The following is a 12069-nucleotide window of genomic DNA, read 5'->3' as shown; positions in this document are numbered from 1 at the left end:
CTAATGGCAGCAAAATGAAAGACTTTAACTTAAAATAGTGTATTTAATATAAAATGATGACAGATGCCTGAACAGGTAAATTATTAGGAGATTCACTGAAATTATTAATAATTGTTGACCTTTTACTCTTTCTAGCCATCTTAGAACTTTGATTACAAACTTCATTTCTTTCACCTTTTTAATTTTCATCATTACTTCTGCCCCTTCCCTTCGAAGATGTTACTTTTTTTTCCTTAACATTTAGTCTTCTAATTCATTTAATTTTATTTATGGCAGTAGTTTTCCATTACGGTCACTAATAATGAAACTCTACCAGCAAAAACCATCAGGAAGAGTTAGAATCAGAATCCTTTTTTGGTTTGTTTTGGTAGTTTAATGCAGATAAATTAGAAAATAGGTAGAAAGAATTAAATGCATTCATCTCTCATCCCTCCAACCTGACAATCACCTGTTAACATTGTCATACTTAATCCTTACACACACACCCATCCATCCTTCCATCCCTCCCTACCTTTTAATAGGAAACCATACCCATGTTTAATACTACTATTATGTTTTTTCCAAATACCTAATAAACCTCTTATAGAATAACACTTCTATTAATGATTTGCAAAATTGAGTCTTTTGAATCAAAACTTGATAAATATTGTTTTGTTTTGGTACGTTATTCATATGAAGGTTGTTCAGTGGAATGCCATGTTAATCTTTTTATTAGGTAACTTTTATTCCTTTCATGTAAGCAAGTCAGCATGTGGAACTTGATACCCCAATACAGAAGAAAAGTGTCTTTTGGTTTAGCCCTATTTTATAGCAATGTTTTAAGTGCTTGTCATCGCTTATAAAATAAGAAAAATGAATTGTGCATGAATACAAAAAGGAATTACTAAATATGTCGACCTTTCCAGAAAATTAGGACAATGCACACCTCAGAAGGCTAATTTACCTTTCTATTTCCCAAATTCAGCATGTCCCAAATTACCATACAACAAGGAGACAAGCCCTTCTTTCTACTTTGCCAGTGAGTTGGGTTTTTTATACTAATTTTAATTGTACAGTAAAACACTTTTTAAAGAACACATGTTAAGGGAGTAGACTTGTTGAGCAATACTTTCCTTGTACCAGACAAAATCATTTAAAATATGTATATCTGTAAGCAATTCAGAGTTTTTAAAAAGGAAATATAACCCAGCTTAAGAAAGCTGGAGTTAATTAAAAATTGAGTTGTTTCAGAAATTAATTTTTGCATACCAAGCAAACGTGATTGTTTTAGAAATGCCTGATATTTTCCTTTTCAGAGTAAACTTTCTTGAGCGGTTGTGTTTTTTCTTTTTAAGTTAAACCCCAAGCTAAATATGAAAAAGTAAAAAATTAGTTGTTTTAGTAAAGACTTGTCTTTGCAAGGACAGTTAATGGAATAGGGTTGAAATACTATAGGTGAAACATTTGTCTTTTCAGTCTGTGTGACTGAACGGTTTAACCATTCAGGTAGTGGAAACTTCAGGATATGTCTTGAGCATAAGCAGGAAAGCATGGCCAGCATCTTGAGATCTACAAGAGGTTATCTTTAGCAGCACCGACCTTACTCTCACCACCAGTAGAAAAACAAGTGATTGTTCCTATATGGAAAAAGCCTGGACAGGGCTTTCTTTTGGAAATGAACTTATAAATTCATCTCCATTTGTAGCGCAGTTTTAAAATAAGACCTGTCATGACCTTTTGGTATTTGAATAGGAGGGTTACTAATTCAAAGAATCCTTCAGAAATTTATACCAGTAATATGTGTCACTTGATGTAAAATACTATATTTTAGGGAATATTCAGAATTAAAATTATATCAGTGACTAAATTTTGATTTATTTTAGAATGTCTTGATATCTGAATTTAATAAATACCAGATCTTTAAAAAAGCATTTAGAAAACATTTTACCTTCCATTAATTGTTCCATGACTTGGTATCCAAAAATAAGTGTGTGCATACTGTTTTTTTGGTGCTAGGAAATGTTAACAAATTTAATCCTTTAATAGTTGCTCTTTAAAAAGGAGTCTTGCTGTATGTATATACTATTAAAGGGAAACTATGTATGTGCTGTAGTGTGTAAAAGACAGTGTCCGCATTAATTTTATTGTGTACTCAAGCAGATGTCTCAAGCGTAGTTACCCTCACCATCTTACTGTCTCTGTTAGTAGTTTTGGAGTCAGTTTCATGGTAAGTAGCTAAAAGGTCCTTAATCATCACAACTAAACATTAACTACTACCTTGGCAAAACTTTCCCTCAAAAGGAATATCAGCATTAAAAACAAACAAAAAAAAACTAACAGTTGGGCTGCTATTTGTGATTTAATTGGCTGCTTTTTCCCATATCCCCCCATTCTAAGGCAGTTTGTCCATGACTTGGTCTAGTTATCTTTTATTCTTTTAAAGAGTTTTAAACTTTAGTTCCTTTTTTTCCTCAATTTTATATCAAATTTAAAAGTTAGGAGTTTTTTGTTTCAATTTTTTAAAGTTTTGGAGTGCTGGTGAGCTCTTATGACTTGTGTGTCTAAGGTCAAAATGACAAAACCAGGTTGCAGTTTGAACACCCGGCTGAGTGAGCTGATCTGACTTCAGTAAGATCATGGTTTAGGAAACTGACTTTTGGCATGTGGTTATGTTACGAGGATTTGACACATCGCATACTTCGAACTTTAAACATTTATGTCAAGAAATAGTGAATGAGAAACTTCTGAATCAGGTCTGACCCAAAGAAGTGGTACTTGCTTGATCAGCTTGACTTAGTCCAAGTTTTCCTGAGGGCAACTTAAGTTTTATAAATAGAAGTTTAACTAATGAATAGTTAAGTCAGAATTGTGAAGGAAATTCACTGTATTTGTAAGCACTCTGGAATCTTTGAGTGATTACAAACAGTTAAAACAACATTTAGCTCAGGAGTGCTCAGAACTTCCCACCCATTACGCTCTACTCTCCCTTTCTCTCTCTGATTCTGTTGCCATATTTTTCCTCATTTGTTCTATCTTGTTTCCTTTCTCTTGCCTCTCACTTCTCTTCCAACCTTTTCTTTCCCCCGATCCTTCAGTTTCCCTCCTATCCCACCATTCTTAAGGGTCAAACTGTATTTTTGGTTTTAGTATATAAGTATAAATTTCACATTTTCCCCATGCTGCTATCAAGTTTTTTATGTTTGAGTTTCTGGATAATGTACTTGGCTTTATATCTTCTAAGCTAGAAGGTAAACAAAGGGAAATATTTCTAGTTAAAATCCGTTACTTTTATTTGTAGCTTGTAATGTGTAGATTCCATCTGCTTGATTTTTCTTGTAATGCCTGTAGCTTACAGGTGTTTAGGTAGGAGAAGGATGAAGGTTTATAGATGAAAGCCTCAGTAGATGTACTCAGCTTGGATTACTTGAGGTATTTTTGCTATAAATGAGATATAGATTAGGATATTCTAGTTTGATAGCCTTTAAATATTGGTGATGACTTTTGCCAAAAGATAACCTTTAAAATATGAATAGTAAAAAATATTTCTCCAAATAAGTTTTCAATATTTTTCTAATCGATGAATAACAATTATGAGTTATTACTAAACTTCACAAATTATTCTCTTTGTAATTACAGGTCATGTTTTTATGTGTGGAAAATTATTTATAGAGCACCCAGCTAGAGGTTTTTTCCCCCTTAGTGTTACCTTTTATAGTCTCAATACTTGCTTAGAAGGTAATTAAAGGTGAAATTTTAAACTTTTTAGTTGAAAAATTTCTTGAATAAGTTTAAAAAGTAGAATCTGAGATCCTCTACTCTGTTTTTACTAAAACTCACAAATAGAATTTGGGATTTTTGAAATTGCTTCCCCTTCTACCCCAGCAGATTTAGTATTGCTACAAATCAAACATTTAAGAAGTTTGGGGGCGGGAAGGATTTTAATGCTGATAGTTCAAAATTGGGGAGCACAAATGACTCTAGACATCACTATCCAAGACAACAGAACACTCTGTGATCATGGAAATTTCTACAAATTGTGCTGTCAGTAGCCACTTGCTACATGTGGCTGTTTTAATTATTTAAAAATAACTTTGAAAAACAAGAACAAAGTCATATTCAAAATTTATGTGAAGACCTTTTAGACCAACTCATAGTATTGGGGGATCTGAAAGCTAAATTAATGACTATGACAGGAAAGAAAGGCCTTTTTAATAATCAGTGAATTCTAGAAGAAAGATACTGGCTGCTTTTATAAAGTCATGGAACTATGGAGGCCAAGAAAGCATTTTAGCATATCGTTTCCCCTGGCTTCCAGAAAGCAGTCACTGAGTTCTTTAAAAATCCAGAGAATATGTTGCCACAATTTTCCTTGTTAGTAGGTTCCAGTATATGTTCATTCTTGTGGTGAGGGAAATTGCCCAGTGTATAAACACAAGTGCTTTGTTTTATCTACTCTGGGTATTGACAAATATCAGTGCCTGCTGTGGCATTGGCAGTGGATGCATGGGTGATCTTAGTGCTGGCCCTTTCCTCTTCTTAAGAGGTACATTGGCAATGTGGGGGAATTGCCAGTTGGGCTGGAGTATTTGTGGCCCTTGGCCTTATATTGTCAAGCATTACAGAGTTGCTTTGTGTGCCTGTTTCTCTGCATAACTTTTACATAGGACTTACCCAGAGTCGTCTAGCATTGCTAGTCAGACCGCCAGCATTAGGGTGCCCATTTCTAAGCCGTGCTTGCTTCTCCCATCAATCCCTCTCTATCTGTCTTAGCTAACCATCATTTGGAGAATGTAAGAAACCATCTTGAAACTTTCTGTGTATGGGTTTAGCGTCTGGGGAATTTTAGGATTAACTTGAGAGAAGGCTGGGGGTTACAGCGTTCATTGTTGGTATACATTGTCCTCAGCTTATTGCCACATCATTGGTGTCAGTGTGCTGTCAGCAGTCACTGGAAGCAGTGAGACCCATCTTACTTTATTTCTGATTCTCAAATTGCTGCTGTGAGAAGATATGAGTAAATAAATACCCAATCTCCTTGTTCTCTACTAAAGTATGGTCCATTTTTATTCATATTTCCTTTTGAAGTTACTCTAGTAAAATACTTTCTAAAGGATGTGGCACTTTAAAGGGCACTCATTGGTCTACATAATTTTGGTGATTCCATGTTAGAGTTTAAAAAGCAAAAGGGAGAGATCCTTGAGCAGGGAGGGTTGAGGGAATGAACTGAGTTGCAGAGTGGGCTCTGTGACCATTGGAGAGAAATCGTGGTCATTTGGCCCTGCAGATAGAGCCTTGACCTTGCTACATTGCTTGCTTACCCCATACCTTCCCCTGGGGGGGAGGGGGGTGTCTGTGCCCACAGGACACTGTGCCAGCTCCAGGGCAGTAGCATGGTGAGGTTAGCCAATGATGGCCTTGAGCTAGCTTGCATGCGTGACAGACAGAGAGAGAGTGAGAGAGAGAGACTGAGACTGTTTTTGCCTATGTCTTTTTTTTTAAGTTGCCTTTTCAGGAAAACCTAGTGACTATTTTAATGAATACATTTAAATTAATTAGACTTTAAGGTAATGTATATAGTTGTGTTTTATGAAATACTAGTCTGATTGCTAAGCAGAATTTTTTTTTTTTTTTAAGAAAATCAATGTTTTAAATGGAATCAAATATGGATTGCTAACAGCCTAGGTCAGGCATTTTCAGCATCAAGAAAGTTTGGTTGATGTGGCATTAGGGTCAATTAGGATCATCATGCATCTCAATTGTACACGCTTCTTTTTCTTTCACTTCAGTTTCCACTGGCTCCCTTGCTCAGCAGTATGCGCACCCTAATGCTACCCTGCATCCCCATACTCCACATCCTCAGCCTTCAGCAACCCCCACTGGACAGCAGCAAAGTCAACACGGTGGAAGTCACCCTGCACCCAGTCCTGTTCAGGTAGGAGAAACTCAGAGGCTGTCACGGAATTGCCTTCCTCATTCTGTTTACTGAGTGTTTTCTTCAGTGTCAGGCAAGGTGCTAGGTACCATATGATCAAAATACTTGCCTCTTAGAACCAGCATATAGCTCTATAGGCTGTGCCTCTGTCCTCTTCTCCCCGCTCCCATTTGTCACATTGGGATATAAAGAATAAGGTGATTGGGTACATTCTGGAAATATACCAACATTTAAAAAATCTAATGTAATAGTAAGGAACTTGCTTGGCATTGCATTTTTCATTTCTAATGTTTATGAGTTTTTCCCTATTAGTTCTTTAATGTGTTTCTTAACAGAGGAAGAGAAGGATTTTTGACATCTGTCAATTCCCCTGGGTAGTAGTCTTGTTTTACCTTTGCTTGATAGAAGACTTAGAACTGCTGGGCTGAGAATCAGCCTTGACTGGAACATCTCTGAGTAGGAGGCACTGCTCTGGGCCTGTCCTTACCACCCTGTACCACTCCTGTACTTTCTGCTGTCTCACCTTCAGTGGACCCAGGTTTAGCTTATTTTCATGGGCAAAGCTCAGTTTTATCATAATCCTTAAATGCTTTTTGTTAAAGAAGTGGTTTTCTCAATTCTTTCAACTTTGCAGCACCATCAGCACCAGGCCGCCCAGGCTCTCCATCTGGCCAGTCCTCAGCAGCAGTCAGCCATTTACCACGCAGGGCTTGCTCCAACTCCACCTTCCATGACACCTGCCTCCAATACGCAGTCGCCACAGAATAGCTTCCCAACAGCACAACAGACCGTCTTTACAATTCATCCTTCTCATGTTCAGCCTGCATATACCAATCCACCCCACATGGCCCACGTACCTCAGGTAAACCAGCTTTAGCCAGCTTTCTGTGAAGATCAAGTAGAAAATGAAGGTTATCAGATAAACTGCAAAGAGCCAGATGCTCTCCAAGCTAGGAAACCCTGTGTGTGATGCCATTTGCCTGTCTTCCTTTTCCTGCTCAAGTACATGTGATCTGGCCCTCAAGGAATGCTTGTGTGGTTTCGTGATAGAGCAGTGAAGTTGCTGACTGGTTAGTCCTTTAACGTTTCCCAGCTGAGAGCTTAAAAATATCTTTTGACTCTGGAATGCAACCTAGTCCTTTCCTTTCTATGTCTGCTTTGCTATGTCTATGCAGTTTAGTTACTATATATATGTTCACATATTCTTTCTCCTCCCTTCTCCCTCCTACTCCCCACCCCCACTCTCTCTCTCTCTCTCTCTCACACACACACACACACACACACACACACACCCACTACCCACCACCCCTTGCAGGGAAGGTGGGCCTTCACAAATTCTTAGCTCTCTGACGTAACTATTCTGGGCCTGTCAACTTGAATGTTAGTCACATGAGTTCAGAGAAATCTCATCACTTGTTTTCCCTGGCTATCTGTATATCTGCTTTGACCCTATGTTGTACTTCTTGAAAGGGCTTGGCCTTGTACATTGGTCAGTGTAACTAGAAGCTGGAAGCACCCAGGTGTTCCCATTTTTCTGAAAGACAGCGCGGGAAACACTTTGGCGCTCACCTCCAGTGTCAGCTTCTGGCGGTTGAAGGGCATGGTGGCCATCTCAGTGCTTGCTGTCTGCATCAGCTGCTGACGAGAGCCCAGTGCCATCCAGGGTCAAGGTGGATTGTCTCAATGAGGAGAAGGAGCTTCACTGAAGTTGGGCTCTAACACTGTCCGTGAGGCCCTCCTGGAGCTGTTAAGGGTGAATCGGCTGTTCGATGTCTTTATTGGCTGCTTTCGTAACAGAACTCGTAGGCGTGTAGAAGTCAGACTGCCTCACTGATCTCCGTTTCATTTCAAACAGTGCACCATGGAGGCTGTGGCATTGGTGGGGGCTGGAGATGCGACTCAGTTGGAGCTCTCAGAAGGCGACCTTGTAACTAGCGTTCCACCACTCTGGGGAGTTCGGGTGTCCTCCCCTGCGAAAGTGTAGCTTCTGTAGTGTTGCACTGCAGCGGATGGTCTGCTGCTGGTGGTGGGGAGGGAGCTGGCGTGGTCAGGTGTGGGTCAGCATGGTTTGGTTGAATCCGGAGCTTCATGAGAGCTGGCATCCTGTAGCTGTCTAGCAGAGGCTGGTGGCTAAGTAGGTATGTGAATTTACATGTATGTTGGGGTTCCTGAAACCCCACTTGGTGTTTTTGTGCTGAAAGAGCAAAAAGGTGAACACTTAAGGGCCCACTTGAATATGCCATGGGTCCATTTGAATATGTAAGAGAAAACAACAGCATTTTATTCAAGGCTTATCGTGGTCTCGAACAGTGCACAGTTGGGAGGCAGGAAACAAGGGTTTTTCCTGGCCCTGCCAAATCCCTGCAGAGCTGGCATGCAGCTTTTTGGGCTGACTGAAACCTTTCCTACTTGACAGGGAGACCAGGCTGAATTCACTTTCACTTGGTAGAGGTACCTTGGGCTGGCCCAGATTGTTTCAGATCACCCCTCCCCATGTCAGTGGAGCCTTTAGCTGCAACCTCCTCTTCCTGCTGATCCATCAGCATGTCTAGGCAGAATAAGGGGGCCTGAGAGTCTTCTCCTGGTGAGCAGGGTTAAAGCAGAGGGGGAAGGGCAAACGAGAGACTAGAAGTGACAGCCCCTGCTTTTATAATGTGATAATCTACTCTCCTATTTAAAAGGGATATTATCTATAGAACTACTTCAGGCCTCACACGGAAACCAGATTCTGAATTATCATTCCATCTCGCCTCATTAAGTTGAGAAGGCTGCCCTTGGATCAGGGCCTCTCATCTTTGTAGAGACCTTGTCTCCCTCCCCACCCCAATATGTAGAATTCAGTGATCAGAAATATCGAAGGCTGGGACATCGCAGCCCTGACTCATGCAGGCTTGCTGGGTGCCTGCTTCCTCAGCCTTGCAAGATCTGCTAAAGGGTGAACTACTAGGGAGTGTCCCCAGAACACACAGGGCCCTGAGGGCCCACCATTACCCTTTCTTGAGAGCCCCAGCCCAGCAAAAGGAACACAGATGACATGTTGTTTAAGCTGGAGATGTTGCCTGTATGCGTAAAAGAGCTCTCTGTTTCAGGCTCATGTACAGTCAGGAATGGTTCCTTCTCATCCAACTGCCCATGCGCCAATGATGCTAATGACGACACAGCCACCCGGCGGTCCCCAGGCCGCCCTCGCTCAAAGTGCACTACAGCCCATTCCAGTCTCGACAACAGCGCATTTCCCCTATATGACGCACCCTTCAGGTGAGGCGTGTGTGTGCAGGGGCCGCCGGGCACCCCAAAGCATTCTGCTCGCACAGGTCGAATGGCAGGCAGGGCCAGCGCTTCAAGCCCCGCACTTGAGAGCTAGCAAGACCTGTCAGAGTGTGCACAGTAGGGATTGTGCTGATCAGTTCAGAGTCAGGGCCTGAAGCTTCCAGGAGCTGAGTGTGTGTTCTGATGGTATACAGGATTTGGCTTGATGAGAAGCAGCAGCAGCATTCTGTGTAGCTGATGCATGCTTAGGACTCAGTTGGCCTTCCTTGTTATGATAGGCTGGACAGGGCAGCGTTTTCCTTCCTGAGTCCCCACAGTCTGACATTGTGGGGGATTATGACCATGGCAGAGTCTGATTGTAGCTCTGGAGACTCTACTGATGAGAAAGTGCTGTGTGTGGATTGGTTCTGAGTGCAGTCTTAGCTCCAGCCTATGCCCTGACAGGTAGAGAAGGCCCCGTGATGGTGCTCTAATACTCGATGGCTGCCATGGCGACTTTCAGTCTAACCTGTCACTTTGAAAGCAGTACTGGTGCTTGGCTAATACGTGGGGAGGGGATATGTTAAGGCCTTTTTTCCTACCCCATGAGCAACAAGTCTTCTGGGAGCTTTATCTGAAGTGGTTTTACGTCTGACCGGTTTGTTTCTACCCACCCACCTACCCCTTCCCCTGTTGGCACAGATGGGAGTAGGGGCAAGTGAATGAAACCGTGGGTCTTGTTCAGCTAGCACAAGGGTAGTTGACAGTCGTGTGCTGCAGAGACAACTAGGCTAATGTGCGGTGTTGCCAGTTTTCTGTTTAAATATTCACTTTTCTTTTTTACAGTACAAGCCCACCACCAACAGCAGTTGTAAGGCTGCCCTGGAGGAACCGAAAGGCCAAATTCCCTCCTCCCTTCTACTGCTTCTACCAACTGGAAGCACAGAAAACTAGAATTTCATTTATTTTGTTTTTAAAAAATATGTTGATTTCTTGTAACATCCAATAGGAATGCTAACAGTTCACTTGCAGTGGAAGATACTTGGACCGAGTAGAGGCATTTAGGAACTTGTGGGCTGTTCCATAATCCCCTCCGCTGTTTCAGAGTCCCGCAAGTACCCCGGCTCTGCTTGCTGAAACTGGAAGTTATTTATTTTTTAATGACCCTTCAAAGTCATGAACACATCAGCTAGCAAAAGAAGTAACAAGAGTGATTCTTGCTGCTATTACCGCTAAAAAACAAAACAAAAAAAATCAAGACTTGGAACTCCCTTTTACTAAACTTGACAAAGGTTCAGTAAATTCTTACCGTCAAAAAACTGATGGATTATTATTTATAAATCAAGTTTGATGAAGTGATCACTGTCTACAGTGATTCAACTTTTAAGTTAAGGGAAAAACTTTTACTTTGTAGATAATATAAAATAAAAACTTAAAAAAAATTAAAAAATAAAAAAAGTTTTAAAAACTGACACCAAGTTAGTGTGTGTTTGTGTAAGCTAACCCTGTTTATAGGATACTTAATATCAAGGTAAGAGGACTAAGTGTGCTTTCTTAATTTTCTGGAAGAGTAGGTGTCCAATGATTTTTCTTCTTCACCTTTAGTTCTGGTTGAAGGTATCTAGAAAAAGACAAGACTGAGCTATTCTCTTTGGTGGATAGACTTCTGCTTCAGGAGGAGGGCTGGCCAGAGGTGGACAGCACTGAATGAAAATCCACATCCTCGGCCTGAAAAGGATCTGTAAGCTGCTTCTTTTTTAATATCTGCACCCTGAACCCAAAATGAGTGTTACTCAGAAGTTGTCCTGATTCAGGCATCTGTCTGTTTTACCAGCAGGGGGCAGGAGACATTTTCTTTTTAAGCTGACAAAGGAATCCAGAGGGCTGAAAAGAGGCAGCGATGTACAAAGCAGCTTATTGCTGTAGATTCATAAGCATTTGTTCATGTCCCTAATTTGTGAGAGGAGTTTCGAGAAAGGGAAAAGCCAAGTATTTGAGCAGGACTAGGGTGCCTCAGAGATCAAAGTTGTAATAGATCGAGCCTTTGAATAGTGTGGCAACAAATCAAGATTCTGAAAATTTTTTTAATTCACATGTAGCATTTTGTACATTATAGCAAAATCTGCATTATTCAAGAATAAGTTACTTGTACAGTACATAAACAATACATAAAAATTTGGCAAATACATTCTGCCTATAATAACAAGACTTAATCCATTTCTATGTTGTCATTACAACGTGCTGCTTATTCCAACCAAACACTGGATGTCAGGTGTGTCCTTGTTACGAGGCAGTGGGTGATATACCCTCAAACTCCTAGCCAGTGGGAGATGTTAGCGCTCACATGACATTTGCAGGAAGAGACTTGGCCCTCAGTAAAAGCAGGAAGGAATCTCAGGCAACCCTTGGGGCTTGGTTATAGGTTAAGAAACTGTTATGTAAAAATAGTGTTCTCTGGCTTAAGATTTTAATGATTGCTATTCCTTTTTCCTACATGGTCCAGAAATGATCAAAGGCAGAAGATTTATGCCAGATAAAGCCATATGGATTGCTGGTCTAAAATTCAAGGCAGGTTAGTTAGTTGACTTAATTCTTTGGTGCTGGTGACTGTTAGTTTGTAAAAAAAGTTCATGAAAGTCAGATGAAAGATGTGATGGTGCCGAAAGTGAGGCTCTCCTCATCTGTAATGAGAGATAACTGTTTGGCACTCAGAGCCCAGGCTCTCCGTGGAGGCCTGTGGTTTGGCCTCTTGCTGCCAGCAGTGGTCATACTGGGACTGGAAGGAGGGTGGTGCATGTGCTGTGGCCATGGCGGGCTGGCTGCAGCCTCACACCACTGCCTGTGAATGCGGACCCTTCCTACCACCTCCGACTGCTCTAGCAGAGGAAAGGCACTGGCTCAGTGTCACT

General features: G+C 41.0%; 1 protein-coding gene across 4 annotated transcripts in view; it reads left to right on the top strand.

Annotated features, from left to right (window-relative positions):
- ATXN2 (ataxin 2) overlaps positions 1–10035 on the top strand; it is a gene marked incomplete at its 3' end in the record, with an annotated part of 62067 nt that extends 52032 nt beyond the window's left edge. For 3 of the 4 annotated variants that reach the window (XM_084254309.1, XM_084254310.1, XM_084254307.1), the window contains 5 exons: positions 965–1018; positions 5766–5911; positions 6546–6773; positions 9001–9169; positions 10007–10035. In XM_084254309.1, coding sequence (XP_084110435.1) covers positions 965–1018; positions 5766–5911; positions 6546–6773; positions 9001–9169; positions 10007–10035 — 626 coding nt within the window. The remainder of the gene's footprint in view (positions 1–964; positions 1019–5765; positions 5912–6545; positions 6774–9000; positions 9170–10006) is intronic. The other variant, XM_084254308.1, reaches the window with a different exon arrangement.
- Positions 10036–12069: the final 2034 nt, after the last annotated feature.

The sequence above is a fragment of the Talpa europaea genome (genome assembly GCF_964194135.1).
Source record: "Talpa europaea genome assembly, chromosome: 14".
NCBI lineage: Eukaryota > Metazoa > Chordata > Mammalia > Eulipotyphla > Talpidae > Talpa > Talpa europaea.
This window is presented reverse-complemented; position numbering and strand designations above follow the sequence as displayed.